A 26,495-nucleotide genomic window follows, 5' to 3' on the forward strand; every position below is an offset into this window, starting at 1 on the left:
CGCTCCTGCCTCCACCGCGGCTCTGGGGGCACCTCGGGCGCTCCTGCCTCCACCATGGCTCTGAGAGCATCTCGGGCGCTCCTGCCTCCACTGCGGCTCTGAGAGCATCTCGGGCGCTCCTGCCTCCACCGCGGCTCTGAGGGCACCTCGGGCGCTCCTGCCATCATCACGGCTCTGAGGGCACCCCGGGCACTCCTGCCTCCACCGCGGCTCTGAGGGCACCTCGGGCGCTCCTGCCTCCACTGCGGCTCTGAGGGCACCTCGGGCGCTCCTGCCATCATCACGGCTCTGAGAGCATCTCGGGCGCTCCTGCCTCCATCGTGGCTCTGAGGGCACCTCGGGCGCTCCTGCCATCATCACGGCTCTGAGGGCACCCCGGGCACTCCTGCCATCATCACGGCTCTGAGGGCACCTCAGGCGCTCCTGCCATCACCACGGCTCTGAGGGCACCTCGGGCGCTCCTGCCGCCACCATGGCTCTGAGGGCACCTCGGGCGCTCCTGCCGCCACCACGGCTCTGAGGGCACCTCGGGCGCTCCTGCCGCCACCATGGCTCTGAGGGCACCTCGGGCGCTCCTGCCTCCACTGCGGCTCTGAGGGCACCTCGGGCGCTCCTGCCTCCACCACGGCTCTGAGGGCACCTCGGGCGCTCCTGCCTCCACCATGGCTCTGAGGGCACCTCGGGCGCTCCTGCCTCCACCGCGGCTCTGAGGGCACCCAGGGCGCTCCTGCCTCCACCACGGCTCTGAGGGCACCTCGGGCGCTCCTGCCTCCACCATGGCTCTGAGGGCACCTCGGGCGCTCCTGCCTCCACCGCGGCTCTGAGGGCACCCAGGGCGCTCCTGCCTCCACCGCGGCTCTGAGGGCACCCAGGGCGCTCCTGCCTCCACCGCGGCTCTGAGGGCACCTCGGGCACTCCTGCCTCCACCGCGGCTCTGAGGGCACCTCGGGCGCTCCTGCCTCCACCGCGGCTCTGAGGGCACCTCGGGCGCTCCTGCCTCCACCGCGGCTCTGAGGGCACCCAGGGCGCTCCTGCCTCCATCGTGGCTCTGAGGGAATCGGGGCCACTCTTGGCACCACCACGGCTCCGAGGACGCCGGTAACTCTCCCGCCACCACCTCGCCACCGTACTCTGCCTATGACGTAACTCTGCCTATGACGTAACAGCGCCGCGTTGCGTCACTGCCCGTGCGGTGCCCGCCGGGAGCTGCGGTCGGCGCTCGGCCCGGGGGGCACTCCGGTACCCAGCAGCCCCCGCGCTGCCGCCGCCCCCGCGCACACAAGATGGCGGCGCGGGCGGGCCGGGGCGGCGGGCGGTGAGGGGCCGGGGGGGCTGCCCCGGGCGGTGAGAGGCGCCGGGGGGAGCTGCCCCGGGTCCCGCCGCGGCCGCCATGACCTACACGGCGGAGCAGCTGGACGGCGTGCGGCGGTGAGCCGGGGCGGGGGAGCGGCAGCGGGTGGGTGTACGGCGGCGGGGGAGAAGGCGGCGGTGGTGGCGGTAACCTTCTGTGCGGTTGCAGCATCAAGCGGTGTCGGAACTACTACGAGATTCTGGGGGTTGCGAGGGACGCCAGCGAGGAGGAGCTGAAGAAAGCCTACCGCAAGCTGGCCCTGAAATTCCACCCGGACAAGAACCGCGCTCCCGGCGCCACCGAGGCGTTCAAAGGTGAGGGGCGAGGGGCAAAGCCGGACCGGCAGCCTCGGGGCTGCACCTAACGTATGGGCAGTGCCCGGGCCCCCGGTGTGTCTGCCGGGGTGAGGCACACCGCAAAGCCCTGCCCCTGCCCGGCCGGGGTTCGCCTCTGCAGCTGCCAAACACGGATGCCCGTTAGGAGGGGAGAGAAAACCATCCCAAGCCTCACCCCTGCGTGCTGCTGATCGTTCAGAACCCCCCTCAGAGATGATGCTGGCCCTGCGGGAGAGTGTGGCGTTGTGTAATCGGTAGCTGCTCTGTGAGAGGAATAGAATTGGGTAGATGTATTTGTGTGCCTCTCTCTCTATATATATGTGTATGCAGGCATGTGAGGTTTGACTCCAGTGTTCTGCATCTGGGTTTCCAGGCATCCAAACCTCTAACAACAGTGCCAGCAGCTCAGCTCTGGCACGTTTTGCTTTTTCCTTGCTGTCTGCAACAGCCCTGCAAGGCAGCGTGAGGAAAATAAGATCACAGAATCAAGCAGGTTGGAAGAGACCTCCAAGAGAGAATAGAACAGAATGAACCAGATTGGAAGAGACCTCAGAGAAGAGAGTAGAATAGAATTAGAATATAATATAATAGAATAGAATAGAATAGAATAGAATAGAATAGAATAGAATAGAATAGAATAGAATAGAATAGAATAGAATAGAATAGAATAGAATAGAATAGAATAGAATAGAATCAACCAGTTTGGAAGAGACCTCCAAGAGAGAAGAGAATAGAATCAACAGGGTTGGAAGAGACCTCCAAGACAGAATAGCACAGAATCAACCAGCTTGGAAGAGACCCCAAAAGACAGAATAGAATGGAATCAACAGGGTTGGAAGAGACCTCCAAGAGAGAAGAGAATAGAATAGAATCAACCAGGTTGGAAGAGACCTCCAAGAGAGAAGAGAATAGAATCAACAGGGTTGGAAGAGACCTCCAAGAGAGAAGAGAATAGAATAGAATCAACCAGGTTGGAAGAGACCTCCAAGAGAGAAGAGAATAGAATCAACAGGGTTGGAAGAGACCTCCAAGAGAGAAGAGAATAGAATAGAATCAACCAGGTTGGAAGAGACTTCCAAGGCAGAATAGAATGGAATCAGCAGGGTTGGAAGAGGTCTCCAAGAGAGAATAGAATAGAATCAACCAGGTTGGAAGAGATCTCCAAGAGAGAATAGAATAGAATCAACCAGGTTGGAAGAGATCTCCAAGAGAGAATAGAATAGGATAGAATCAGCCAGGTTGGAAGACAGCTCCCAGCTCATCCAGTTCCACCTGTCAACCAGACCATGGCACTAACTGCTCCATCCAAGCTTTGCTTGAGCACCTCCAGGGGTGGCGACGCCACCACCTCCCTGGGCAGCTCATTCCAGTAGTCCTTACAGTCTGCTGGTGGGTCCAGAGGAGGCTACAGCTGTGGTGTAGGGGCTGGAACCCTTCTGCTGTCAGGACAGCCTGAAGGAGTTGGCATTGTTCAGCCTGGAGAAGACTCCAGGGAGATCTTAGAGCAGCCTCCCAGCATCTGAAGGTGGCTGCAGGATTGCTGGGGAGGGACTTTATCCCAAGCCAGGGAGTGACAGAATTGAGGAGTGATGGCATCAGACTTGGAAGAAGCTTGAGGCTGGGTGCTAGGTTGGACTGGATGATCTTGGAGGTCTCTTCCAGCCTGATTGATTCTATGACTTAGACTAAACCTTGGGAAGAAATTCTTCACCCTGAGGGTGGTGAGACACTGGAACAGAGAAGCTGTAGAGGCTGGAAGTGTTCAAGGCCACGTTAGGTGGGGCCTTGAGCAAGGTGGTCTAGTAGGAGCTGTCCCTGCCTGTGGCAAGGGGGTTGGAACTACATGATCTTTTAAAGTCCTTTCCAACCCAAACCATTCTACAACTCGACAAGTAGGGAGGTTTTTGAAGTTCTTTGTTGTGTCAGAGTTGCTTTTCTGTCTGAACTGTGATGGTTGAGCTTGGTGGTCTTAGAGATCTTACCCAACCTAAACAGTGATTCTCTGAACTTGTTTACAGCCACATGATGTCAGAGATGAAGGAAGAAGGTGAACCAGATGAATATATCTGGGTGGTTTGATGTAGAGTGTGAAGCAGAAACCCTATGCAGCCTCACAAGGTCCCAGAGAAACTTGGGAGTGTGGTTCTGCCTTTCAGTTAGTCTCAGAGGTTATGAACTGTGTGTTAAGTGCAGCTTGATGTGATGAAATGTTATGTTCTCAGTCTGATGTGGGCTCTCTCACCTCGCTTTTACAGGTATTTCAGCTCTCTGCATGCTGAACCTGTTTGCCTTTCTGCTGCTGTCAGTCCTGGCAGGGTGCAAGTTCCATCACAGCTGACAGTGGTGTTCTGACAGCAGCTCATTCAGAAGTGACTCAAGTCTTTGGTCAAGCACAGGTTTCCTAGGCCTGTGGGGGCTTGCTTTATTGCTCTGTGTGATATCACACTTCTAGCCTCAGGTGATAGAACAAGAGGAAACAGAATCATAGAATCAACCAGGTTGGAAGAGACCTCCGAGATCATCCACTCCAACCCAGCCCTGTCCAGTCAACTAGACCATGGCACTGAGTGCCTCATCCAGGCTTTGCTTGGCTTGAAATTGCACTAGGGGAGAGTTAGGTTGGAGATTAGGAAGAATTTCTTTGCATGACTAAAAGAGCGGTCAGGGATTGGCACAGGTTGCCCAGGGAGGGTGGTGGAGTCCCCATCCAAGAAAGGGCTGGCCATGGCACTTGGGGCCATGGTTTGATGGCCATGGTGGGGTTGGACTGGATGATTTTTGAGGCCTTTTCTAACCCAAAACAATTCTCTGATTCTGTGAATCCCAAAGTGGAAAGGACCTCGAGGGTCACCTGGTCCAGCCTTTTCTTGGTCTAGCGCCTTGTCCAGCTGAATCCTAACAGTGTCCTAACGCTGGGCAACTCCCCCAGTTCTCCAGGGAGGTTATTCCCATGGCTGATTGTCCCTGGTGTGACCAATTCTCCTCCTCTCCATTCTCTCTGCAGCCATAGGCAATGCCTTTGCAGTTCTGAGCAACCCGGAGAAGCGGCTGCGGTACGACGAGTTCGGCAGCCAGCAGGAGCACCTCAGCCCCGGCCCAGCCAGGCACTATGACTACTACACTGAGTTTGAAGCAGACATTACACCAGAAGAAATATTCAATGTCTTTTTTGGGGGCCACTTCCCTACAGGTCAGTATCTCTGCAATGAACTGGCACTAGACCACAAAGGGAAGTTCTGCTTCTTATGACACAGCTGGAAAGAAAGACATCTTTGGATTTATTCTTTTCTCCTATCTTAGCTTTTTCTACCTGAAAAGGCTTCTGTGATGCAGGGTTTAACATTCAGATTCCTCAAAATAGGTTCTCAAAGCCCAGCCTTGCTCTCCAGGAGTGCTCCTAGAAGAGAAAGCTGCCAGTGGGATCCTGGCTGTTGCTGCAGGGGCAAGTTCTCAACCTTTCAGTCCCTTCTTGAAAGCTTCTGCCAGAAGCTTTAGGTAGGAACGTTTGAGTCTGGCTTGGGGTTAGGCTGTTTGATTCTTGGGTAGCAACATTTTAACATCAGCTGTAGCTGAAAATCCTTCTTTTCCTTGCTGCCTTTATTCCCTCCATTGTCTGAAGCCAAAAATGACAGGGGAGGTAAAATAAGGTGTGGTGGGGAAGGGTTCCGAGGTGTCTTTGCTGGTAGTGCTGTGGCTTGAGCCACTTTACAGCATGGCAGCAGCTCCTGACATGGTGATCTCGGTGCCCCTGTAACTAGTAAAACACAGGAGATCTTTTGGCTTGCAGCATCTTGCACCTGGGAAAGAAATTTAAACTTCTTAGCTGAGAAAGTGATGCCAGGCAGCTGTTACTGGATATGCAGTGTCCAGTAACAGAGCACTTGATCCCTCCCTACCTTTAGCAGCTCCATGTGTGTCTCAGCCTGTTTGTGCTTCTGGTAAAGCTGGAAAGGTCCTGCAAAATGAGTGGAATGCAGATTAGAATTAGGTCTGAAAGGCAAGGTGAGCTCAAAGATCTTCCTGGCAGTGTCTAACAAATTGCCTTGCCACTCTTGTAGTCTTTCTCACCTTCAAGATGCAGTGTTTACTACAAGTAGTACATATAAATCACAGGCTCACAGGATATTAGGGGTTGAAAGGGACTCAAGGAGATCATTGAGTCCAACCCCCCTGTCAGAGTAGGAACATACAATCTAGCATGGATAACACAGGAACACATCCAGACAGGCCTTGAAAGGCTTCAAGGAAAGAGACTCCACAGCCTCTCTGGGAAGCCTGTTCCAGTGCTCTGTGACCCTTCCAGTAAAGAAGTTCCCCCTTGTATTGAGCTGGAACCTCCTGTGCTGCAACTTAGAGTAGTGACTTGGAAGCTTCCTATCACCTTAATCTGTGTGGTAGCATCGTGCAGTCCACAGGATCTCAGATTGCTTTCAAAATGTGATTGATCAGTCCCAGAATGTCAGCACTATGGGGGCTGGAAGGGACCTCTGGAGATCATCCAATCCTATCCCTAGCTAAAGCAGGGCACTCACAGCAGCTTGCCCAGGATCACAATGGCCAGGGGAGGTTGGAAGCTCTGCAGAGGAAACTCCACAACCTCTCTACACAGTCTGCTCCAGGCCTCCAGCACCCTCACAACAAACAAGTTTGGAATCTCTGCATAGAAGGAGACCCCACAGCCTGTGTGGGCAGCCTGCTCCAGGCCTCCAGCACCCTCACACCAAACAAGTTTCTCCTGTTTAAGTGGAAGTAGAGAAGTTTTGCCTTGTGTGCAAAGCGAGCCAAGCTCAGCATGATGTAATTCCACACTGGGTTGGTAAGAGGACAAGAAATGGAAGAGTTAGGGTTCATTATCAATGGATATCAACCCAAGCTTGAAGCATGATGAAACTGAGGACAGTCCTGCAGAAAAGGTCTTGGGAGTGTGGTGGATGAGAAGCTGGGTAAAGCCAGCAATGGGCACTGGAAGCCCTGAAGGCTAATGGCAGCCTGGGCTGCACCTGAAGCAGCATGGCCAGAGATGGAGAGAGAGGATCCTGCCCCTCTGCTCTGCTCTGTTCTGGGGAGACCTCACCTGCAGGGCTGGGGCCAGCTCTGGGGCCCTCAACACAGGAAGAACATGGAGCTGATGGAGCAGGTCCAGAGCAGAGCTATGGAAATGATCAGGGGGAAGGAACACCTACAAAGACAGGCTGAGGGAGCTGGGGTTCAGGTGTTCAGCCTGGAGAAGGCTCCAGGGAGACCTTGGAGCAGCCTTCCTGTGCCTGCAGGGGGCTGTAGAGGGACTGTTTGCAAAGGCCTGCAGGGACAGGAGGAGGGACAATGGTTTGAAGTGAGAGCAGAGCAGATTTAGATTGGATGTTAGGAACAAGTTCTGCACCGTGAGGGTGGTGGAACACTGCAACAGTTTGCCCAGGGAGGTGGTTAAGGCCCCATGGCTGGAGACATTCTAGGTCAGGCTTGACAAGGCTCTGAGCATCCTGATCTAGTGGAGGTTGTCCCTGCTGACTGCAGTGGGATTGGATTGGATGACCCTTGGAGGTCCCTTCCAACCCAAAGCATTCTATGATCCTATGTTGAATGCTAGAAACAAACTTGCAAGGAAGACATTTTCCTTCTTCCAACCAGCCTTGTTTGGATCTCTGTTGAAGCTCTGCCTGCAAATATGCCAAGACCTCTGGAAAAATCTTCCCTCAAACAATGAAACAGATGTTTGAGCATAGCAAAGGTCACTTGCAGACAGGTTTCTAGCTGAATTCTTTGGGCAGTTCAGAGATAGGACACTCTAAGGGTATGAAATGAAGTGACATCATTTCCAGGGCTTAAAAATAGCTGTGCAGTTCTGGTGGTGTGATAAGGCCACAGACTGCAGTTCTCTAACACAGAGAGATTCTGCATTTCAGAAGAGGAGAGCACAGCTATTATTAAGATATTCAGATGATAATAGAATCAGAGTTGAGGCTTCAAATCCAAGCAGCACATGCAACTCTTGCCTCATTTGAGAGTGGTTAAAAATAAACCAGCTGCAGTCAGTGCATGAGAAAGGAAATCCTGATTTGTTCTTCCTTACTCTAAACACTGGGGTTTAAAATCTCTCTCCTTGGAGAATGACAGAATGGTTGGGGCTTGGAAAGGACCTCCAAAGGTCATCTGGTCCAACCCTCCTACAGACAGCAGGGACATCTTCAGCTAGATCAGGTTGCTCAGGGCTTTGTCAAACCTGGCCTTGAATGTCTCCAGGCATGGGGCCTTAACCACCTCCCTGGGCAAACTGTTGCAGTGCTCCACCACCCTCATGGTGCAGAACTTCACAGTATCACACAGTATCACAGTATTATCAGGGTTGGAAGAGACCTCACAGATCATCAAGTCCAACCCTTTACCACAGAGCTCAAGGCCAGACCATGGCACCAAGTGCCACGTCCAATCCTGCCTTGAACAGCTCCAGGGATGGCGACTCCACCACCTCCCCTAACTTGTTCCTAACACCCAATCTAAATCTGCTCTGCTCTCATGTCAGTCCATTGTCCCTCTTCCTGTCCCTGCAGGCCTTTGCAAACAGTCCCTCTACAGCCTTCTTATAGCCCCCTGCAGGCACTGGAAGGCTGCTCCAAGGTCTCCCTGGAGCCTTCTCCAGGCTGAACACCCCCAGCTCCTTCAGCCTGTCTCAACAGCAGAGCTGCTTCAACCCACTATTTTCATGACCTCCTCTGCACCTGCTCCATCAGCTCCATGTTTCTCTTGTGTTGAGGGCTCTAGAGCTGGATGCAGTACTCCAGGTGAGGTGTTCCTAGAGCCAAGTGGCAGAATCCCCTCTCCATCTGCTGGCCTGATTATAAAGCAATTAAGTGGAACTCTTAATAGCTCGAAGGCAGTAGAAATGAAGGTAGACAGCTGTAGTCAGTCCTTAGGAGACACTATAAATCACACCTTCAGTCTGGTGCAGCAACTAAACTCTGCTTGGAGCCTGGGGATGCAACACCAGATGCAGCCTTGCAAGTGAGCATGACAACACTAGTGTTCACATGAAAAATGATAGCCTGTTTCTGCAGTTGGAGTGGAATTAAGGTGACCTTGGGGCAAGCTTTGCCATCTCCCTGGCGCACGTTTCGGAGTGACTTACTGCTTTGATGTGTTTGTGCTTGTCTTAATCACCTCCCTAACTCAGGCTGTGTGTTTTAAGCCTGGATAATCAACAGGAATGCAAGAAAGTCAGGTGAGGAGCAGCAAGAGGGTGGGAATCACAGCTGTCTCTTGGTTTCTTTTCCCAGGAAATATCCACATGTTCTCAAATGTAGCCAGAGACTCTCACTACTACCCACGGAGGCACCGGAATGAAAGAGCCTGGACACAGGAGCAAGAGGAGGAAGAAAACAGGCCACAGGTAGCCAGGAGGAGGGCACAGCATCCCAGAATGTGAGGGTTGGAAGGGAGCTCCAGAGATCATCCTGTCCAACCCCATTGCCAGAGCAGGGTCATTCTAGGGCAGGTCACAGAGGAAAGCATCCAGGCTGGCTTTGAATGTATCTAGAGCAGGAGCTCTGGCAGCCTCCCTTGGCCTCAGCTGTTTCCCCAGAGTGAAGGATTCAGTTCTGCATCTGAAGCCAGGACACTTTCCCATCCTTAAATGTTCAGTCTTGCAGCCAAAACGTTTTCAGCTTGTCCTTTACTGATCCCTACTTTACAAATCCAGTGTACTGGTGGAGTCACAGGCCCTGCAGTTTCTCTCACTGAGTGGGTTTTTTTTTCTGGTGTTTGCTTTTTGCAAGCTCCAACAGCTTGGTAATGCAGCAACAATTAGGCTGTGGACTGATAATGGATATGACAGCACTAACCTGCCCTTATGGAACAGTTAATCCACAACATCTGCCCAGGTGCTGGCCAAGCTTCTTCCCACCTGAGGCAGGATGGATTTGGGATGCATTTTTGCCATCTGAAACTTCCAGATGAGACACAAGGTGTCATTTTCTCCCACCACAGATGCCACCTGCCTTGGGATAACCTTCCTCTGGAAGCAATCTGTTAACCTAATGAGATCATTCTCATGGGAAGATGAATTTTTCCCCACATGTCTCTTCTAATCAAGCTCTGAAAAACCCTCATAGAGCCCACAGACAGCTAAGCTGAGGCAAAGGAATCCTACTTATTACTGCATCCTTGCTGCTCTCCCAGGGTAGAGGGCAAAGCCTAAATACAGGCAGATTCTATTTTACTCCTGCAGGAATTTTAGAGGCCAAGTTAGAAACAAAGAGCAGAAGTGAAGTTCTTTGCTTTCCCTTCAGTGTTTTTCTTCCACTCTTTTGTTCTACTAAACTCATTCAAACAATAAAGAATCATAGAATGGTTTGAGTTGGAAGTGACCTCCAAAGGTCATCCAGTCCAACCCCCATGCAGTCAGCAGGGACATCCTCAACTAGATCAGGATGCTCAGAGCCTTGTGAAGGAATCCCAGTATGGGGTAGGGGTTGGAAGAGACCTCTGAGGGTCATAAAATCACAAAGTGGCTTAGGTTGGATGGGACCTCAGAGATCATCTACTGCCATGTGCAGGGACACCTCTCATTTAGACTTGGTTGCTCAAGGCCTCATCCAACATGGCCTTGAACATCTTCAGGGAGGAGGCATCCACAACCTCCCTGGGCAACCTGTGCCAGTGTTTTCCTACCCTCATAGTGAAGAAATTCTTCTAAGATCCAGTCTAACCCTGCTCTCCCTCAGCTTCAAACCTTTCCTCCTTGTCCTTTTGCTAGACACCTCTATGAAAAGTCCCTCTCCAGCCTTCCTGTGAGTTACAGTCTGACCCCCCTGCTAGAGCAGAGAACCCACAGCAGCTTGCTCAGGATGACAAAGGCCAGGTGGGTTTGGAATATGTCCAGAGAAGGACTCCACAGCCTCTCTGGGCAGCCTACTCCAGGCCTCCAGCACCCTCACACCAAACAAGTTCCTCCTCCCATAAACTGGCTTCCAGTTTATGCCACTGACAAGAGTCTGGCCCCATCCTCTTGCCCCCTGACCCTTTATCCCTTGCTGAGCATTGCTCAGCTTCCCTCTGGGGCTGCTCTTCTCCAGACTCAACAGTCCCAGGGCCTTCAGCCTTTGCTCCTCACAGAGATGCTCCAGGCCCCTCAGCAGCATTGTAGCCTCCACTGGACTCACTCCAACAGTTCCCTATCTCTAAAGGAAACTGTAGCTGAAGGAAATCTCACGAGACAAAATGGCTTGAAAAATTTTAGGGAGGTACCAGAACTTCAAGCTCCCTTTTATAGATCATCTCAGAAAACTCTAAAGACTCTGAGATGATCAATAAAAGTGAGTTTGAAGTTCTGGCATCCCCCTAAAACTCAACTGTACTTCCTCACTACTTCTTTTCACTTCTCTTCTGCTTTCTCTGAAGAGATGCATCCTTTCCCATCTAGATCTTCTCTTGCCCTAATCATTGTTGTCCTTTCCAGAACTCATACTCTGCATTTCTTCAGCTGATGCCTGTTTTCATCATCATCGTCGTGTCGGTTATAACTCAGCTGATGGCTACCAACCCACCCTACAGCCTCTTCTACAAATCGTAAGTCACTTACACATCTTGACACCATCTGCCCCAAACAAGCTCCTGGCCAAGCTGGCAGCTCATGGCTTGGACAGATTCACTCTGTGCTGGGTCAGGAACTGGCTGGATGGCAGAGCCCGGAGAGTCGTGGTGAATGGTGCCACAGCCAGCTGGCAGCTGGCACCAGTGGTGTTCCCCAGGGGTCAGTGCTGGGCACAGTCCTGTTCAATGTCTTTATTGATGATCTGGAGCAGGGGATTGAGTCCAGCAGCAGGAAGTTTGCAGATGACACCAAGCTAGGAGCAGTGTGGAGCTGTTGGAAGGTAGGAGAGCCCTGCAGAGGGACCTGGCCAGGCTGGATGGGTGGACAAAGGCCAATGGGAAGAGACTGAACAAGGCCAAGTGCAGGGTTCTGCACTTTGGCCACAACAACCCCAAGCAGCACTACAGGCTGGGGACAGAGTGGCTGAGAGCAGCCAGGAAGAAAGGGACCTGGGGGTGGTGTGAGAGAGGAGCTGCAGAGGAGGCAGCAGTGTGCCCAGGTGGGCAGCAGAGCCAATGGCATCCTGGGCTGGCTGAGGAGCAGTGTGGGCAGCAGGACAAGGGAGGTTCTTGTGCCCCTGTGCTCAGCACTGCTCAGGCCACACCTTGAGTGCTGTGTCCAGTTGTGCCAGGGCAGGTTGAGGCTGGCTGTTAGGAGGAAGTTGTTGTCAGAGAGTGATTGGCATTGGAATGGGCTGCTCAGGGAGGTGGTGTCACTGTCCCTGGAGGTCTTGAAGCCAAGCCTGGCTGGGGCACTTAGTGCCATGGTCTGGTTGACTGGATAGGGCTGGGGGATAGATTGGACTGGCTGAGCTTGGAGCTCTCTTCCAACCTGGTTAATTCTATGACATTCTTTTCTGGCCTCCAGTCTTTGCAGTAAGGGAGGGAGATGGGAAGCTGAGTTTGCTCTGCTCACTCTAGAGCTTTCCTTGGCTTGTGTCTAAGGAAATAGCAGGTCTGTGCTGAGGAGTTCTTCAGAACGTTGTGGCTGTGAAGTTAACTGTGGCAAGCTTCATTGTACTACTGTGTGCTGAACAAATAAGAGGCACCCAGCCAGAAAGCTCTCTTAGCTGCTGTGACAAGGGTTTTGCATGGTGATACAACACCAGGAATGTGGGTGTAGCTCAGCAGTCTCTGCTTTGCCCAGCCTCAGGGCTCTAGGGGCCACCACTGGGGTTCCCAAATTCAAGAGATGAAAAACCAAAGCCAGTGGTGTGCATTATAAATCCAAATCTCTAAGTGATGAAAAACTGAAGCCAGTGATGTGCAGTACAAATCCAAACCCCCTCTGGAGTTCCCCTGGCAGAACTGTCAAGCTCTCTATATCCTTAAAGCTCTAAAATGTCCAAGTTTAACATCTGTAAATTAGCAGGTCCCAGGAGCTGCTGGGGGCAAACCAAACTGGTCAGCTCTGGAAACACAAGGAGTACAACCAGGCCTGCTGTAATCTGAGTCTGTGGGGCTGAAGACTGGAGATAAGGAAGAAATTCTGTACAGAGAGGGTGGTGAGACACTGGAACAGGTTGCCCAGGGTGGATGGAGGTGTTCCAAGGTCAGGTTGAATGAGGCCTTGAGCATCCAGGGCTAGTGGAGGCTTTATCTGCCCATGGCAGGAGGTTGGAACTGGATGACCTTTAAGGTCCCTTCCAACTCCACCATTCTATAAAGAACAGCTCCTTGCTGCTCTCAGCATCCCGTGGTAGTTTGAGGGAAGCCCTGCAGTGGGGAAGAGCTTGATTCAGTCACCTGCACTGACTCTGCCTGTGGTAGCAGTGAGAACAAGCAGCTTTGGAGAAGCTGCTGCACACAGGAGTTGCAGAGCGCTCCAAACCCTCCCCCTTGCTCCCTTCTGGCTCCAAAACTCCTTCGGTTTAGGCTGGTGTCCTCTCCACTGCCGTGGCAGCTGAGTCTATTTTCTTTACCACAAGATGTCAGTGTGTAGACCTAACATAACAACCTGAGGGTGAGGTTTTTCTGGGGGGAGGTGGTTTGGTAGAGGTAGTTTGGGTTTTTTTTAGCAAGTGTTTTTGCTCTCTGTGCCAGTCCCATGTGAAACCTCCCACGCTGCCCCTGGAGCAGCTAAATATCTCCTGCTTCCCTTCTCTCCCTCCCCTTCTGCTGATCTGAGATAGTCAGCTCTGAGCCTGGTACACAGCTTCTTCCTCCAAGCCATATCCTGTTTCTCTAAGTCATATTCTAAAAAGCCACTAACAGCCTAAAAACTTAAAGGAATTATTTATGTCAAGAGAGCAGCACCTCTGGGAGGGAGAGAGAAGGACAAGAGCTTGCTCATAGAATCATAGATTGCTTTAGGTTGGAAGGGACCTCAGAGATCATCTCTGTTCCAATCCCCTGCCATAGGCAGGGACACCTCTCACTAGAACAGGTCATAGAATCAGGCAGGGTTGGAAGGGACCACAAGGAGCAGCCAGTGCCAACCCCCCCTGCCATGCCCAGGGACACCCTACCCTAGAGCAGGTTGCACACAGCCTCAGCCAGCCTGGCCTCAAACACCTCCAGCCATGGGGCCTCAAACCCCTCCCTGGGCAACCCATTCCAGCCTCTCACCACTCTCCTGCTCAACAACTTCCTCCTCACCTCCAGCCTCTCTCCCCACCTCCAGCTTTGCTCCATTCCCCCCACTCCTGCCACTCCCTCACAGCCTCAAAAGTCCCTCCCCAGCTTTTTTGTAGCCCCCTTCAGATGCTGGCAGGCCACAAGAAGGTCACCTGGGAGCCTCCTCTGCTCCAGCCTGCACAGCCCCAACTCTTTCAGTCTGTCCCCATAGCAGAGCTGCTGCAGCCCAATCATTTCCCAGAGCAGGGCTTCTTCTGCATGATCACTGCCAAGCAGCACTGCACCCATCACAGAACAGATCTGTACTGCTGGAATGTTGGCACAATTCCTTTTACTCCAGCTCATTTAAAATGCTTTCTTCTTGTCCATAACCCATTTGGGTATGGATTTTTGTTGTTCTTCTTTCTTCCTTCCTTCCTTTATCCATCCATCCTTTTTTTCTTTGAATGGATACTTTTACTTCTGCCAGCTGTGGATCTTTGCTTCACAGCATCTGATTTTTAATCATCACCATTATCTTCCTCCCTCTCCTGATTTGTTAATTGTTAGCTGGAGCTCAGCTTGCTCTTTCCCTTCCCCTCCATTTTCTTCTGGCCAGGATTTGTTTTGGTGTTGTTCTGTAGGGAATAGATGGGGCAAAGTGGATACCAGTGGGCAGTGTAACCTTTGTGTTTTGGCTGCCTGCCTCTTTCTCTGGGCAGTGATTTGCAAACCTGCTTGAGTGCCTCTGCTCACGTTAGGCAATGTGGTACCAGGGCATACTTTAACCCAGGGGTTGTGCCAGAGTGCTTGATTCTACCTGCAGGATGTTCCCTGGGGTACTCCATGCCCCACTTCACTTACTGGGGACTGTAGAACCCTCAAGGGAAGGGGAACCTGAGTCTCTCCTGATCTCATACAACAGTGGAATTGCTTTGATTGGAAGAGATCTTTCAGATCAAGCCCAGCTCTGTTAACCAGATCACCACCAAACCACTCCTTCAGCACCACATCTCCACAGCTTTTAAACCCCTCCAGGGATGAGAACCCAAACACTTCCCTGAGCAGCCTGTTCCATTTTTATTTCTACTAAAGAATCCAGAAACTGGAAAAATCCAGATCCAATTTCATTGTATCTTGAGTAGTATGGAGGCTGTTTCCCTTTCCTCTAATCTCTACATTTGCTACCAATTCCCATGGTTTTCTGGACCTATTTTACCAGAAATTGCCAGCAGGTTGAAGTTGATGGAGCCTTCATTCATGGAATGGTTTAGGTTGGAAGGGACCTTAAAGATCATCCAATTCCAGTGCCCCTCACAGAATGATTTAGGTTGGAAGGGACCTTAAAGATCATCCAATTCCAGTGCCCCTCACAGAATGATTTAGGTTGGAAGGGACTTTAAAGATCATCCAATTCCATTGCCCCTCACAGAATGATTTAGGTTGGAAGGGACTTTAAAGATCATCCAATTCCAGTGCCCCTCACAGAATGATTTAGGTTGGAAAGGACCTTAAAGATCATCCAATTCCAGTGCCCCTCACAAAATGATTTAGGTTGGAAGAGACCTTAAAGATCATCCAATTCCAGTGCCCCTCACAGAATGATTTAGGTTGGAAGGGACCTTAAAGATCATCCAATTCCAGTGCCCCTCACAGAATGATTTAGGTTGGAAAGGACCTTAAAGATCATCCAATTCCAGTGCCCCTCACAGAATGATTTAGGTTGGAAAGGACCTTAAAGATCATCCAATTCCAGTGCCCCTCACAGAATGATTTAGGTTGGAAGGGACCTTAAAGATCATCCACTTCCAGTGCCCCTCACAGAATGATTTAGGTTGGAAGGGACCTTAAAGATCATCCAATTCCAGTGCCCCTCACAGAATGATTTAGGTTGGAAGGGACCTTAAAGATCATCCACTTCCAGTGCCCCTCACAGAATGATTTAGGTTGGAAGGGACCTTAAAGATCATCCAATTCCAGTGCCCCTCACAGAATGATTTAGGTTGGAAGGGACCTTAAAGATCATCCAATTCCAGTGCCCCTCACAGAATGATTTAGGTTGGAAGAGACCTTAAAGATCATCCAATTCCAGTGCCCCTCACAGAATGATTTAGGTTGGAAGGGACCTTAAAGATCATCCACTTCCAGTGCCCCTCACAGAATGATTTAGGTTGTAAGGGACCTTAAAGATCATCCAATTCCAGTGCCCCTCACAGAATGATTTAGGTTGTAAGGGACCTTAAAGATCATCCAATTCCAGTACCCCTCACAGAATGATTTAGGTTGTAAGGGACCTTAAAGATCATCCACTTCCAGTGCCCTTCACAGAATGATTTAGGTTGGAAGGGACCTTAAAGATCATCCAATTCCAGTGCCCCTCACAGAATGATTTAGGTTGGAAAGGACCTTAAAGATCATCCAATTCCAGTGCCCCTCACAGAATGATTTAGGTTGGAAAGGACCTTAAAGATCATCCAATTCCAGTGCCCTTCACAGAATGATTTTAGGTTGTAAGGGACCTTAAAGATCATCCAATTCCAGTGCCCCTCACAGAATGATTTAGGTTGGAAGGGACCTTAAAGATCATCCAATTCCAGTGCCCCTCACAGAATGATTTAGGTTGGAAAGGACCTTAAAGATCATCCAATTCCAGTGCCCCTCACAGAATGATTTAGGTTGGAAGGGACCTTAAAGATCATCCAATTCCAGTGCCCCTCACAGAATGATTTAGGTTGGAAGGGACCTTAAAGATCATCCAATTCCAGTGCCCCTCACAGAATGATTTAGGTTGGAAGGGACCTTAAAGATCATCCAATTCCAGTGCCCCTCACAGAATGATTTAGGTTGGAAGGGACCTTAAAGATCATCCAATTCCAGTGCCTCTGCCATAGGCAGAGACACCTCCCACCAGGCCAGGTTGCTCAAGGCCTCATTTAACCTGGATTTGAACACCTCCAGGAAGGGAACATCCACAGCCTCCCTGGGCAACCTGTGCCAGTGTCTCACCACCCTCACTGGAAAGAATTTCTTCCTAATCTCCAGTATAAATCTGCCCTCCTCAAGCCTCAATCTCTGCCCTCTCATCCTATCACAAGCCTTTGTCAAAAGTGCCTGCCCAGCTCTGCTGTAGCCTCCTTCAGGTACTGGAAGGCTGCTCTGAGGTCTCCCTGGAGCCTTCTCCAGGCAGAATAGCCCAAACTCTGTCAGCCTATCCCAATAGGGGAGGTTCTGCAGCCCTCTGATCATCTTCATGACCTCCTCTGGACCCACTCCAGCAGCTCCACATTCCTATTACGCTGAGGGCCCAAGAACTGGGCACAGTGCTCTAGGTGGGGTCTCACAAGAGCAAAGAGGAATAAAATCTGCTGTTACCTTTTGGATGTGTCTTGACTGAGCTGCTGAGAACAGAAAGAGTGTATGGAGGCATCACTTCCAGCCCAGAGCCAGTTCTCTGCAGATCTCTCCCTGTGGTTTTACATGGTGGGAGGGCAAATCCTACTGGAGGTGCTCAGCTCCCCGCACCTGAGTCTTGTCATTTCCTTGGCTGGGTAGCTGAGGGAGCTGTAGTCCTGCAGAAAGTCCCTGCAGAGAAGCTGTAAATACTGTCCTCTGGGAATGTTAGTGTGGAGAAACAGCTCTCAGCTTCCTGACTTCTGAACTGCTCCAAACCCTGCTTTCCCCACGCTGTGTTGCCAGGTCCATCGGCCACGTCGTCAGCAGAGAAACAGAGAACTTGCAGGTGCCTTACTACGTTGATGCAAACTTTGAAAGGAACTATCAAGGAGCAGAGCTTCAGGAGCTGGAGAAAACAGTTGAAAAAGATTACATAGACTACATTCAGACCAGCTGCTGGAAGGAGAAGCAGCAGAGTGAGTTATTTTGGTTACAAGCTGTCTGCTCGCAACCCCTGAGTGGCTGTGAGGGCTCTGTCCACAAAGCACTGCTAAGTTTAGCTTGGCCTTCTGATGCTTCCTGGCCTGGATCAGGAGCAGTGTGGCCAGCAGGGCAAGGGAGGTTATTTTTCCCCTGTACTCAGTGCTGGTCAGGCCACACCTTGAGTGCTGTGTCCAGTTCTGGGCTCCTCCATTGCAGAAAGATGTTGAGGTGCTGGAAGGTGCCCAGAGAAGGGCAGCAAGGCTGGGGAGGGGCCTGGAGCACAGGCCTGTGAGGAGAGGCTGAAGGAGCTGGGGGGGTGCAGCCTGCAGCAGAGGAGGCTCAGGGCAGAGCTCATTGCTGCCTGCAGGGAGGCTGTAGCCAGGTGGGGTTGGGCTCTGCTGCCAGGCAGCCAGCAACAGAAGAAGGGGACACAGCCTCAAGTTGTGCCAGGGCAGGTTGAGGCTGGCTGTTAGGAGGAAGTTGTTGTCAGAGAGAGTGATTGGCATTGGAATGGGCTGCCCAGGGAGGTGCTGGAGTTGCCGTGCCTGGAGGTGTTGAAGCCAAGGCTGGCTGGGGCACTGAGTGCCATGGTCTGGTTGGTTGGCCAGGGCTGGGTGCTAGGTTGGGCTGGATGAGCCTGGAGCTCTCTGCCAACCTGCTTGATTCTATGATTCTGTGATCTCCAGCCTTGCTTCTTACATTATGCTCATTTAGCCTTTCTTGAGGGTCTGTCAGAATCCTTGTGGGGATTTGGAGAGGCAAATGGAAAGGAGATTTCACCAGCTGAGGTATTTCTGTTTCTTCCTCTCACTTTTTATCCTGGAGTAACTCTTAATGATGATGTTTTAAATGGAGACTCGAGCCCTGACAGATCATTAGGGCTGGAAGAGAAGTTCAGGCATCAACTATTCCACATGCCCTTTGCTGGAGCAGAATCATTTTTGCTTCCATGAGGAGTTTGCTTCAACTTTTCCATGAAAACCTTTCTCAGAAGAAGGGTCCACAGCCTCTGCAGGTGCTTTTGTTAATCCTGCAGTGGACTGTTGCTGGTATCAGCTTTCAGAGCCTGCTTCTGTGCCTCTGTTGTGAGTTCATTTGCATTTTCTATCTTTAGATGAGCTTTGAGATCTTCTTTCCACCATAGTCAAGATTGTCTTCTAAAAAACAAGAACTGAATACAGGAAGGGACAACACACAAAAAAAAAGTGAGCAGTCAAAGTTGTTCTTCTCACACCAGTCCAAAAGTTGTTATTCTCACACCAGTCCTAGGTCAATCAGTGACATGATTTAACCCCACCTTGTGGCATTTGTGACACTGAGCTAGCTCACTGCCAGCAAAGCAGAGCCCTGCTGCTTTTGGAGCTGTGCAGTCACAGAACCACAGAATTCCAGCATGGTAGGCTTGGAAGGACATCTGGGGTCATGCAGTCCAAACCCCCTGCTGCAGCAGGGCACCCACAGCAGCTTGCCCAGGATCGTCATGGCCAAGGGGGGTTGGAAGCTCTCCAGAGAAGGAGACTCCACAACCTCTCTGGGCAGCCTCAAGCACCATCACAACAAAGAAGTTTCTTCTCCTGCTTAGGTGGAACCTCCTGGCCTGTTTCTGGGCACCACTGAGAAGAGTCTGGTCCCATCCTCTTACCCCTCCTCACCTTTAGCTCTTGCTGAGCTTTGATCAGGTCTCCTTTGGGGCTGCTCTACAGACTCAACAGCCCCAGGGCTCTTAGCCTTACCTCCTCACAGAGATGCTCCAGGCCCCTTGGCATCTTTGCAGCTTCCACTGGACTCTCTTCAGTAGCTTCTTGTCTGTCTGGACCATCTCTTTTGAAAATGGGCAACAGGATTTGCAAGTCTGTGAGAGACTGGCAGGCAGAGAGGGGCAGATGAGCAAGCACCGAATGCCAGGTGTTGCCCTGCAGAACAGGGCTCCTTGGAGAGCTTTCTGCACTGAGAAGCTGCATTAGTCACACATCTGCAGATGTATTTGCAAGGTCCACAATTAGCAGTAGCCTGAGGAGACCACTGTAATTAAAAACCCCACATTTGCAGAATGATTACCAGGCCAGCAAGCAGGTAATGAGCTCAGCAGAGACTCTGCTAACCTTGGTACAGCTGGCTTGGTAAAAATAAACTGGATGCAAGATAGAGTGCTAGGGGAAAGTTCTCTGGAGGTGTTGAGACAGCTCTGAGTCAGCTGTTGCTTCATCACTTTGGTCCATTAACTCTCTTTGGAGTGTTTTAACTTCACGTGGTCAGCTTGTTCTGGGCTGTTGGATCTCTATTAATAGGACTTTTGTTTAGTTTACTGAAGGTGCATTTCCCTTAGCACCAGCAGAATGGACAGAGATTGGTTAGATAGGACCAGATGGAGTTTGCAAGCTCTTGAAGGGGGCTCCTGGTGTCCCTCTGCCTGAATGAGGACTTCACAAGCAGTTGATCTGTCAGTGTCTGGCTCAGGCAGCTGCTTTTGCACTGCTGCTCTAGGCAGGGTTCCTCCCTTCGCAGCAGAACTGTGTGTGAAGCATAGAGTAGAGCCAAACAATGCTTTGGGTTGGAAGTGACCTCCAAAGGTCATCCAGTCTCACCCCTCTGCAGCCAGCAGGGACACCCTTCACTAGATCAGGTTGCTCAAAGCCTTGTTGAGCCTCACTTTGAATATCTCCAGGGATGGAGGGGCCTCAACCACCTCCCTGGGCTACCTGATGCAGTGTTCCACTACCCTCATGGTGCAGAACTTGTTCCTAACACCCAATCTAAACCTGCTCTCCTGTCATTTCAAACCATTGTCCCTGCCAGCCTTTGCAAACAGTCCCTCTGCAGCCATCTTGTAGCCCACTTCAGGCATTGGAAAGCAGCTCTAAGTTCTCCCTGGAGCTTTCTCCATGCTGAACACCTCCAGCTCCCTCAGCCTGTCCTCACAGCAGAGCTGCTCCAACCCCTTGATCACTTTCCTGACCCGCTCCTGGACCCTCTCCATCATCAGCTGATTTCTGCTGAAAAGATACTTTAAATTATCATCACATTTCTCCTGAAATCTTTGCTGTGTCCAAGTACAAGAAGCACAGCCCAGTTGGGTTTTGTTTCCAGGACGTTGTGCAGCTGTGATAGCACAACTCTAAGGCTGCAAAGAGCTCGGAGTTGTAGCAAATAACAACTGAAAACGAGAGAGAACTAAGGATCTGGTGATGGGATTTGGTGTTTTAGGGCTTGGTTCAAAAGTTCAAAGGAACAATTCCCTGGGAAGGACTGAAAAGCACAAGAAACAGACCTGACAGGATGAGTGCTGTGAGCACTGCAGGTATTTACAGTGCACAGTGTTGCCCAGTTGGAGGAGTCTAAAGTAAGATTCTTCCCTGCACAACTCCAGGGGTTCTGGACTAGGAGACAATTACCAGAGCCTGACTTTTGCTGAAGGCTTGTCAAGGCTCTGGGCACTCCTTGAGTGGCATTTTAGTTCAAAAAGCTGAAAGTTGATTCCTGAGCTGAACTAAAAGGTTCAGGGCTGTCAGTTCCTGAAGCTTTTCAAGCCGTAGGAGCTGGGTTAAATGGCTTTGAGTGTCAGTAGGACAGGGACAGAGGACCTAAGGTGTGAAAGGACCTATTGAAGTTCTTTCCACTCTGAATTACTGTGTCAAATGAGGTGGGCTTGGGAGGTGTGGAAAAGCTCTTTGAGAAGTGGAGTGTCACCAGGCAGCCTGTGCTGGGGTGGGGGGAAACGTTGACCTTTTCAGAAGCAAATTAACTCTGCTGCTCTGAGGTGCATCTAATCCTGCAAGCTGAATCGTTCTGCTGGGAGAAAGCTGTGTGAAGATTTCCTTCACTCAGCAGCAAAAGAAAGTGCTCTGAATTGCTAGGGGAAATAATTGTGCATCCCTGGGAAGGGGAAGGGGAGGAAATAATTGAAGCAGTGGGATTATTGCAGCCCTCGTGTTGCTTTTGGGGAAGGAGGGGGGGAATGGATGCAGAGTACATTGGAGATTGTATGGTTAATGAATGGGCACAGAGGCCTTTCAGCCAGGTCCTTTGGGTCCTCCCATCACTGTTAGAGCAAATAAATTAAAGGAATTTATAATGGCTTCTGGGCAGAGCAGGAGTTTGAGTTCTGAGCAGTGCAGTATCAAAACCCCAATTATCTCTGCCTCAGAAGTAATTCAGGAGGGTGCTCAGGGCCCTGCCAGAAGACTTGCGGTTAGAGTCAGGCGGGCAGGGGTGTGTCTGGTAGTTCTGCTTCACTTAGCTGCAGGCAGCTGGCAGAGCCAGGAGGTTCCTTCTCCTCTGGCTTGTCACTTACAACACTGCTGAGGGGTGCAGAGTGGCTCCCTCTGCCAGCCTTGGGGTACCTCAGTGGGAATCAAGAATGATGAGATGAGATCTAACTCAAAGGCAGATAGCACCAGCACCCCAGTGATTTAGTGGGGGATGTCCCTCCTGACTGCAGTGGGGGTTGGACTAGATGACTTTTGGAGGTCCCTTCCAAGCCAAAGCATTCTCTGATTCCCTGTTTGATCCTAACAGATTTATTCTTTTCCTTCTTTCAGAGTCTGATTTGTCCAACTTGGCCAAGCTGTACAGGGACGAGCGGTTAAAGCAGAAAGCAGAATCCCTGAAACTTGAGCACTGTGAGAAGCTCTCCAGTCTGATTGGAATGCACAAAGGGGGCTGAGCAGGACAGACATGTTCTGTACTCTTTATTTATTGCTGGTTTCATTTAAGTTTGTGTTTCTTTTTCCTTTGTCTCAAAAGGGAAGGAGTCTGTCACAAAGAACCTGAAAGATTTGGTTCCTTCTGCGTGTAGTGCAGAGATGGACCCAGCTGAGCTGTAGAGCTGGTGCCTGTTGTAACATAGACACTAGATTGGGTTCCAAGGACCAGTGGCACTTTGGAAATGGATCCCCTGGGGAACACCCTTAGTTTGGAAGCTGTCTTCATCACTAGTCTCTCTGCCACCCAGGCTTCCCAGGAGAGCAGCCCAGCATCTTCGCTTCCTGTGTTTGACAAGGACCTGCAGCTCACTCCCCCCTCCCAGCAGCACAGCTCTCGCCACGAACTGCAGCAGCCTTCTCATGCTGATGCCACCTGGACAGCCTTGCTTCTGCAGGGGGTTGTCACCAGAGATGCTTCCTCTGCCAGTGCAGCCTTTAAGGTGGAAGAGTCAAGTACCCGCTGCAGGTGAGCACCCAAGCAGGCTCCCAGCTCTGCTTGCTGCCACGGATGTAACCCTGGCCCTGGCTGATTGAGTGCCTCAGAGTGTAGCCACTTGAGGGCCATGGGACATAATCCTGACCTTGTCTGACTAAAGGACCATGGAATGTTAACCACTGGAGGGCCATGGGACACAATCCCATCCTTTTTTGACTGAAGGGCCATGGAATGTTAACCACTGGACAGCCATGAGGTGCAATCCATCCTGGTCTGACTCGAGGGCCATGGGATGCAGTCCCATCCTTTTTTGACTGGAGGGCCATGGAATGTTCACTATTGGAGGGCCATGGAGTGCAGTCCCACCCTTGTCTGTCTAGAGGGCCATGGGATGTTAACTACTAGAGGGCCATGGGGTACAATCTCACCCTTGTCTGGCTGTAGGGACATGGAGTGCAATCCCACTCTTGTCTGGCCAGAGGGCCATGGGATGTTAACTACTGGAGGGCTGTGGGATGTAATTCATCCTTGTCTGGCTGGAGGGCCATGGAGTGCAATCCCACCCTTGTCTGTCTGGAAGGCCATGGGCTGTTAACCACTGGAGGGCCATGGGATGCAATCCCACCCTTGTCTGGCTGGAAGGCCATGGACTGTTAGCCACTAGAGGCCCATAGGATGTTAACCACTGGAGGGCCATGGGGTGCAGTCCATCCTTGTCTGGCTGGAGGCCCATGGGCTGTTAACCACTGGAGGGCCATGGAGTGCATTCCCATCTTTGTCAACTGGGGAGCCATGGGATGCAGCCATGCCCTTATCTGACTTTGAGCTATGGGTCTAAGCCCATGCTTGTCTGGCTGAGGACCATGGGATGTAATCTTGCCCTTGTCTGACTTGGAACCATGGGATTTAACCCCACCTCTGTCTGACTGAAGGCCATGGTTAGACAACAGGCTGAGATGCCACCAGCAAGGCAGCAGACAAGAAGCTGAGAGCCTGTGAGTTGCAGCATCCCCAGTGTCTGCCAAGCTGTAGAGAAAGGACAGCTGTGTTTATTACATTCTTTCCTCATGGGCATATTTTTCAGCTGGCTGTTTGATTATTTTTGTCCACCTGCAGCCTCTTCTCCAGCTGTTACAGGGGTCCTGCTATGTTGTTTTTTTTCCTGGTACAGTTTTGATGTAGCACATTTTTACTCTGCTGAGCAGTTATGAATGTTTCAATGTTAGTACTGCAAAGAAAAAGCTCCGTGTAGTAGTGTCCTGTTCTTTCTTGAGCCTGACACTTAGAGGCAGCTTGAGGATGGGTGATAGTGGTCAGCAGCAGGGAGCAGAGTGTTACTGCAGTCGAGGCAGTGTCTCTGGAGGGGCATGCTACATCTGGAATGAGATATTCTTGCACAGGCCATCTCCAAGTGCTGCAGGCACTGCAGGTGCAGGCTTCTGCCCACCAGCCCTGTGTGCTGGCTGCAGCAGGTGCTGTGCTCACTTCTGCCACACAGAAGCTCACATCTGTTAACACTGAGCTAGGCTCCTGTTACCCCCAAGCCTAAAAGTAGCTGTGAGTAGCACGGGGTGGTCTTGGCTTGAACCTAGGGAAGAAAATGCTCCAAAGTTTGAGAAATGCCAGAAATCAAATTGCTTTTAGGTAGGGCCTGACTTCGATTCTCTACTTGCCTGAGTGTTGTGGTGCAGTGCTCTGCCCACTGAGGGTGTCCTGCTGGTGTGGTGCCACAAGCTGGCAAGGATTGAGGGCAGGCAACTGGGACCATAGGTGCCAGAACATGTCCCCTTGGTGCCCCTGTTGCCTCCCTTAGAGCAGTGGGAGGCTAGGCATCAATCAGAGCAGGTCACTGCAGAAGAAAAGCCTTTCTCACCTGCATCCAGCTCTGGAGCTCTCACCACAGAAAGGACATGGACCTGATAGAGCAGGTCCAGAGGAGGCCACAAAGACAATCAAGGGGCTGGGGCACCTCTGCTACAAGGACAGGTTAAGGGAGCTGGGTTGGCTCAACCTGGAGAAGAGAAGGCTCCAGGGAGCTAATGGTTTGAAACTGGAGAAGAGCTGATTTAGATTGGATGTTAGCAACAAGTTCTGCACCGTGAGGGTGCTGGAACACTACAACAGGTTGCCCAGGAAGGAAGTTGAGGCCCCATCCCTGGAAATATTCATGGTCAGGCTTGACAATGCAATCCATCTAGTGGAGGATGCCCCTGCTGACTGCAGGGGGGTGGGACTGGATGGCCTTCAGAAGTCCCTTCCACTCTGCCTCTTCTGCTCTGCACCAGACACAGAGGTGTTCATGCTGCCTTTGGAGACCTGGTGCTGCTAGAGGAGAGATGCAGACATCCCATAGGTGACATGACCATCACAGCTGCAGCAGTGTTGCTGCTAGCAAACAGTGGCATGTTAAAAAATCCTCTACTCCTTAAAACAGTATTTTCATGTCAACATTGGTTCCTCACTCTGTCAGAGGGCTTGGGGAAACTGAGCAGAGTCCCAGGGTCACCACTCTGGGCCAGTGAAGAAGGCATTTCCAGGGGAGTGTGCTGGAGCAGCTGTGGTGTGAGAGTCTGTGAGGGCAGAAGTGTTTGGTTGTAGATCATCAGCCTGGCTGGCATCAGGACAGCCTCATGCTGGTATTTCCCAGGTGGGAGCAGGTACTACAAAGTGTACAGAAAGCAAAGCTCTTTACATGTCACTTTTTGTATATGAAATAGTTTGTGGGATGTGTTTGGGTCTATTGGGAGGGGTTGGACTTGGCTCCAGGTTTGGTGTCTTCCCTGTCATTCCTGTTTTGACTCCCGTGGCTGTGAAGTGGCAGGGGTGAGGAGACCAAACAGGAGGACTTCACTGGCCAGAGCTTGAATTCATCCCGAAGTATTTTGCACTTAAACCAGATTGCACCTTTCTCTTAAGTGCTTTATGGAGTGGGGGGAGACCTCTTGAGAGATGCACAATCATTGCAGAGGTCACCTCTGGGGCTAGGAAAGAGGCCAGGGTGAAGCAGAGAGGTTGTGGGTGCCTCCTCTCTGGTACTGTTGAAGGCTGGAGAGGGCGAGTCCAGCTGAGAGGCATCTCTGCCCCTGGCAGGGAGGTTGGAGTCAATGATCTCTGAGGTCACTTCTAACCTAATCCATTCTATGGTTCTACAGAGGAGGAGGCTGGAAGGTGACTTCCCGAAGCAATAAGCTGTTGTTTGCCAGGGCTGTCAGGGGTGACTGCCTGCGTGCTGCTGTTGGAGGCTGTCAATAAAGGCTCTGGAATGTCCTCGCTGACCCACACGAGAGCTTCTTTCTGCCAACCTGCTCCCCGCGGGCAGAAAGCACAAGGAGAGAGCTGCTTTGTGCCCGTGGCTGTCCTTAAGCAGGTGTCAGTATGGCACTGACTGAAGGGAGAAGGTGGTCCCAGAGCAGAACTGCTGCTGGCACCAGCGCCGTGGAGTTGGCATTCCTTAGGGAACACCGAGGCCGTGCGAACGGCGTTATCCATGTGTGTGTACTCCCGGTTTAAATAGCACACATGGCCTTCCCGTGCCTGGCTGTGTCCCCTAACGCCCCGGCTGCCACCCAGGCGCTCACGGCCGCTGCCGCGCGCTGCCACGCGAAATGGCGGCGAGGCAGCGGCCGTGGGCCGTGAGCCAACCCCGTGCCCAG

At 51.5% G+C, this 26,495-nt stretch overlaps 1 protein-coding gene across 3 annotated transcripts; it reads left to right on the forward strand.

Annotated features, from left to right (window-relative positions):
- The first annotated feature begins 1,305 nt into the window (after nt 1-1,305).
- DNAJC18 (DnaJ heat shock protein family (Hsp40) member C18) lies at nt 1,306-26,109 on the forward strand. Of its 3 annotated transcripts, none has more exons than XM_064161478.1 (8): nt 1,306-1,428; nt 1,520-1,665; nt 4,691-4,876; nt 8,958-9,070; nt 11,138-11,247; nt 17,524-17,696; nt 22,242-22,322; nt 22,655-24,093. In XM_064161478.1, exons 1-8 carry the CDS (start codon nt 1,391-1,393, stop codon nt 22,696-22,698), a joined length of 891 nt encoding a protein of 296 aa, XP_064017548.1. In that variant the 5' UTR covers nt 1,306-1,390; the 3' UTR covers nt 22,699-24,093. The 3 variants fall into 3 exon arrangements, 2 of the variants coding, with proteins under 2 accessions (XP_064017548.1, XP_064017547.1); XR_010306354.1 differs by adding an exon at nt 25,995-26,109 and having other exon boundaries at nt 1,307-1,428; nt 22,242-22,872; XM_064161477.1 differs by having other exon boundaries at nt 1,307-1,428; nt 22,242-24,093.
- The last annotated feature ends 386 nt before the right edge of the window (nt 26,110-26,495 follow it).

The sequence above is a fragment of the Pogoniulus pusillus genome, chromosome 22, assembly GCF_015220805.1.
Source record: "Pogoniulus pusillus isolate bPogPus1 chromosome 22, bPogPus1.pri, whole genome shotgun sequence".
Classification (NCBI taxonomy): Eukaryota; Metazoa; Chordata; class Aves; order Piciformes; family Lybiidae; genus Pogoniulus; species Pogoniulus pusillus.

Coding starts and splice junctions, on each gene's coding strand:
- DNAJC18 (XM_064161478.1), top strand. CDS start 1,391: ATGACCTACACGGCGGAGCAGCTGGACGGCGTGCGGCG. Junction 4,877..8,957: donor TGGGGGCCACTTCCCTACAG/GTCAGTATCTCT, acceptor TTCTTTTCCCAG/GAAATATCCACATGTTCTCA. Junction 11,248..17,523: donor TACAGCCTCTTCTACAAATC/GTAAGTCACTTA, acceptor CTGTGTTGCCAG/GTCCATCGGCCACGTCGTCA.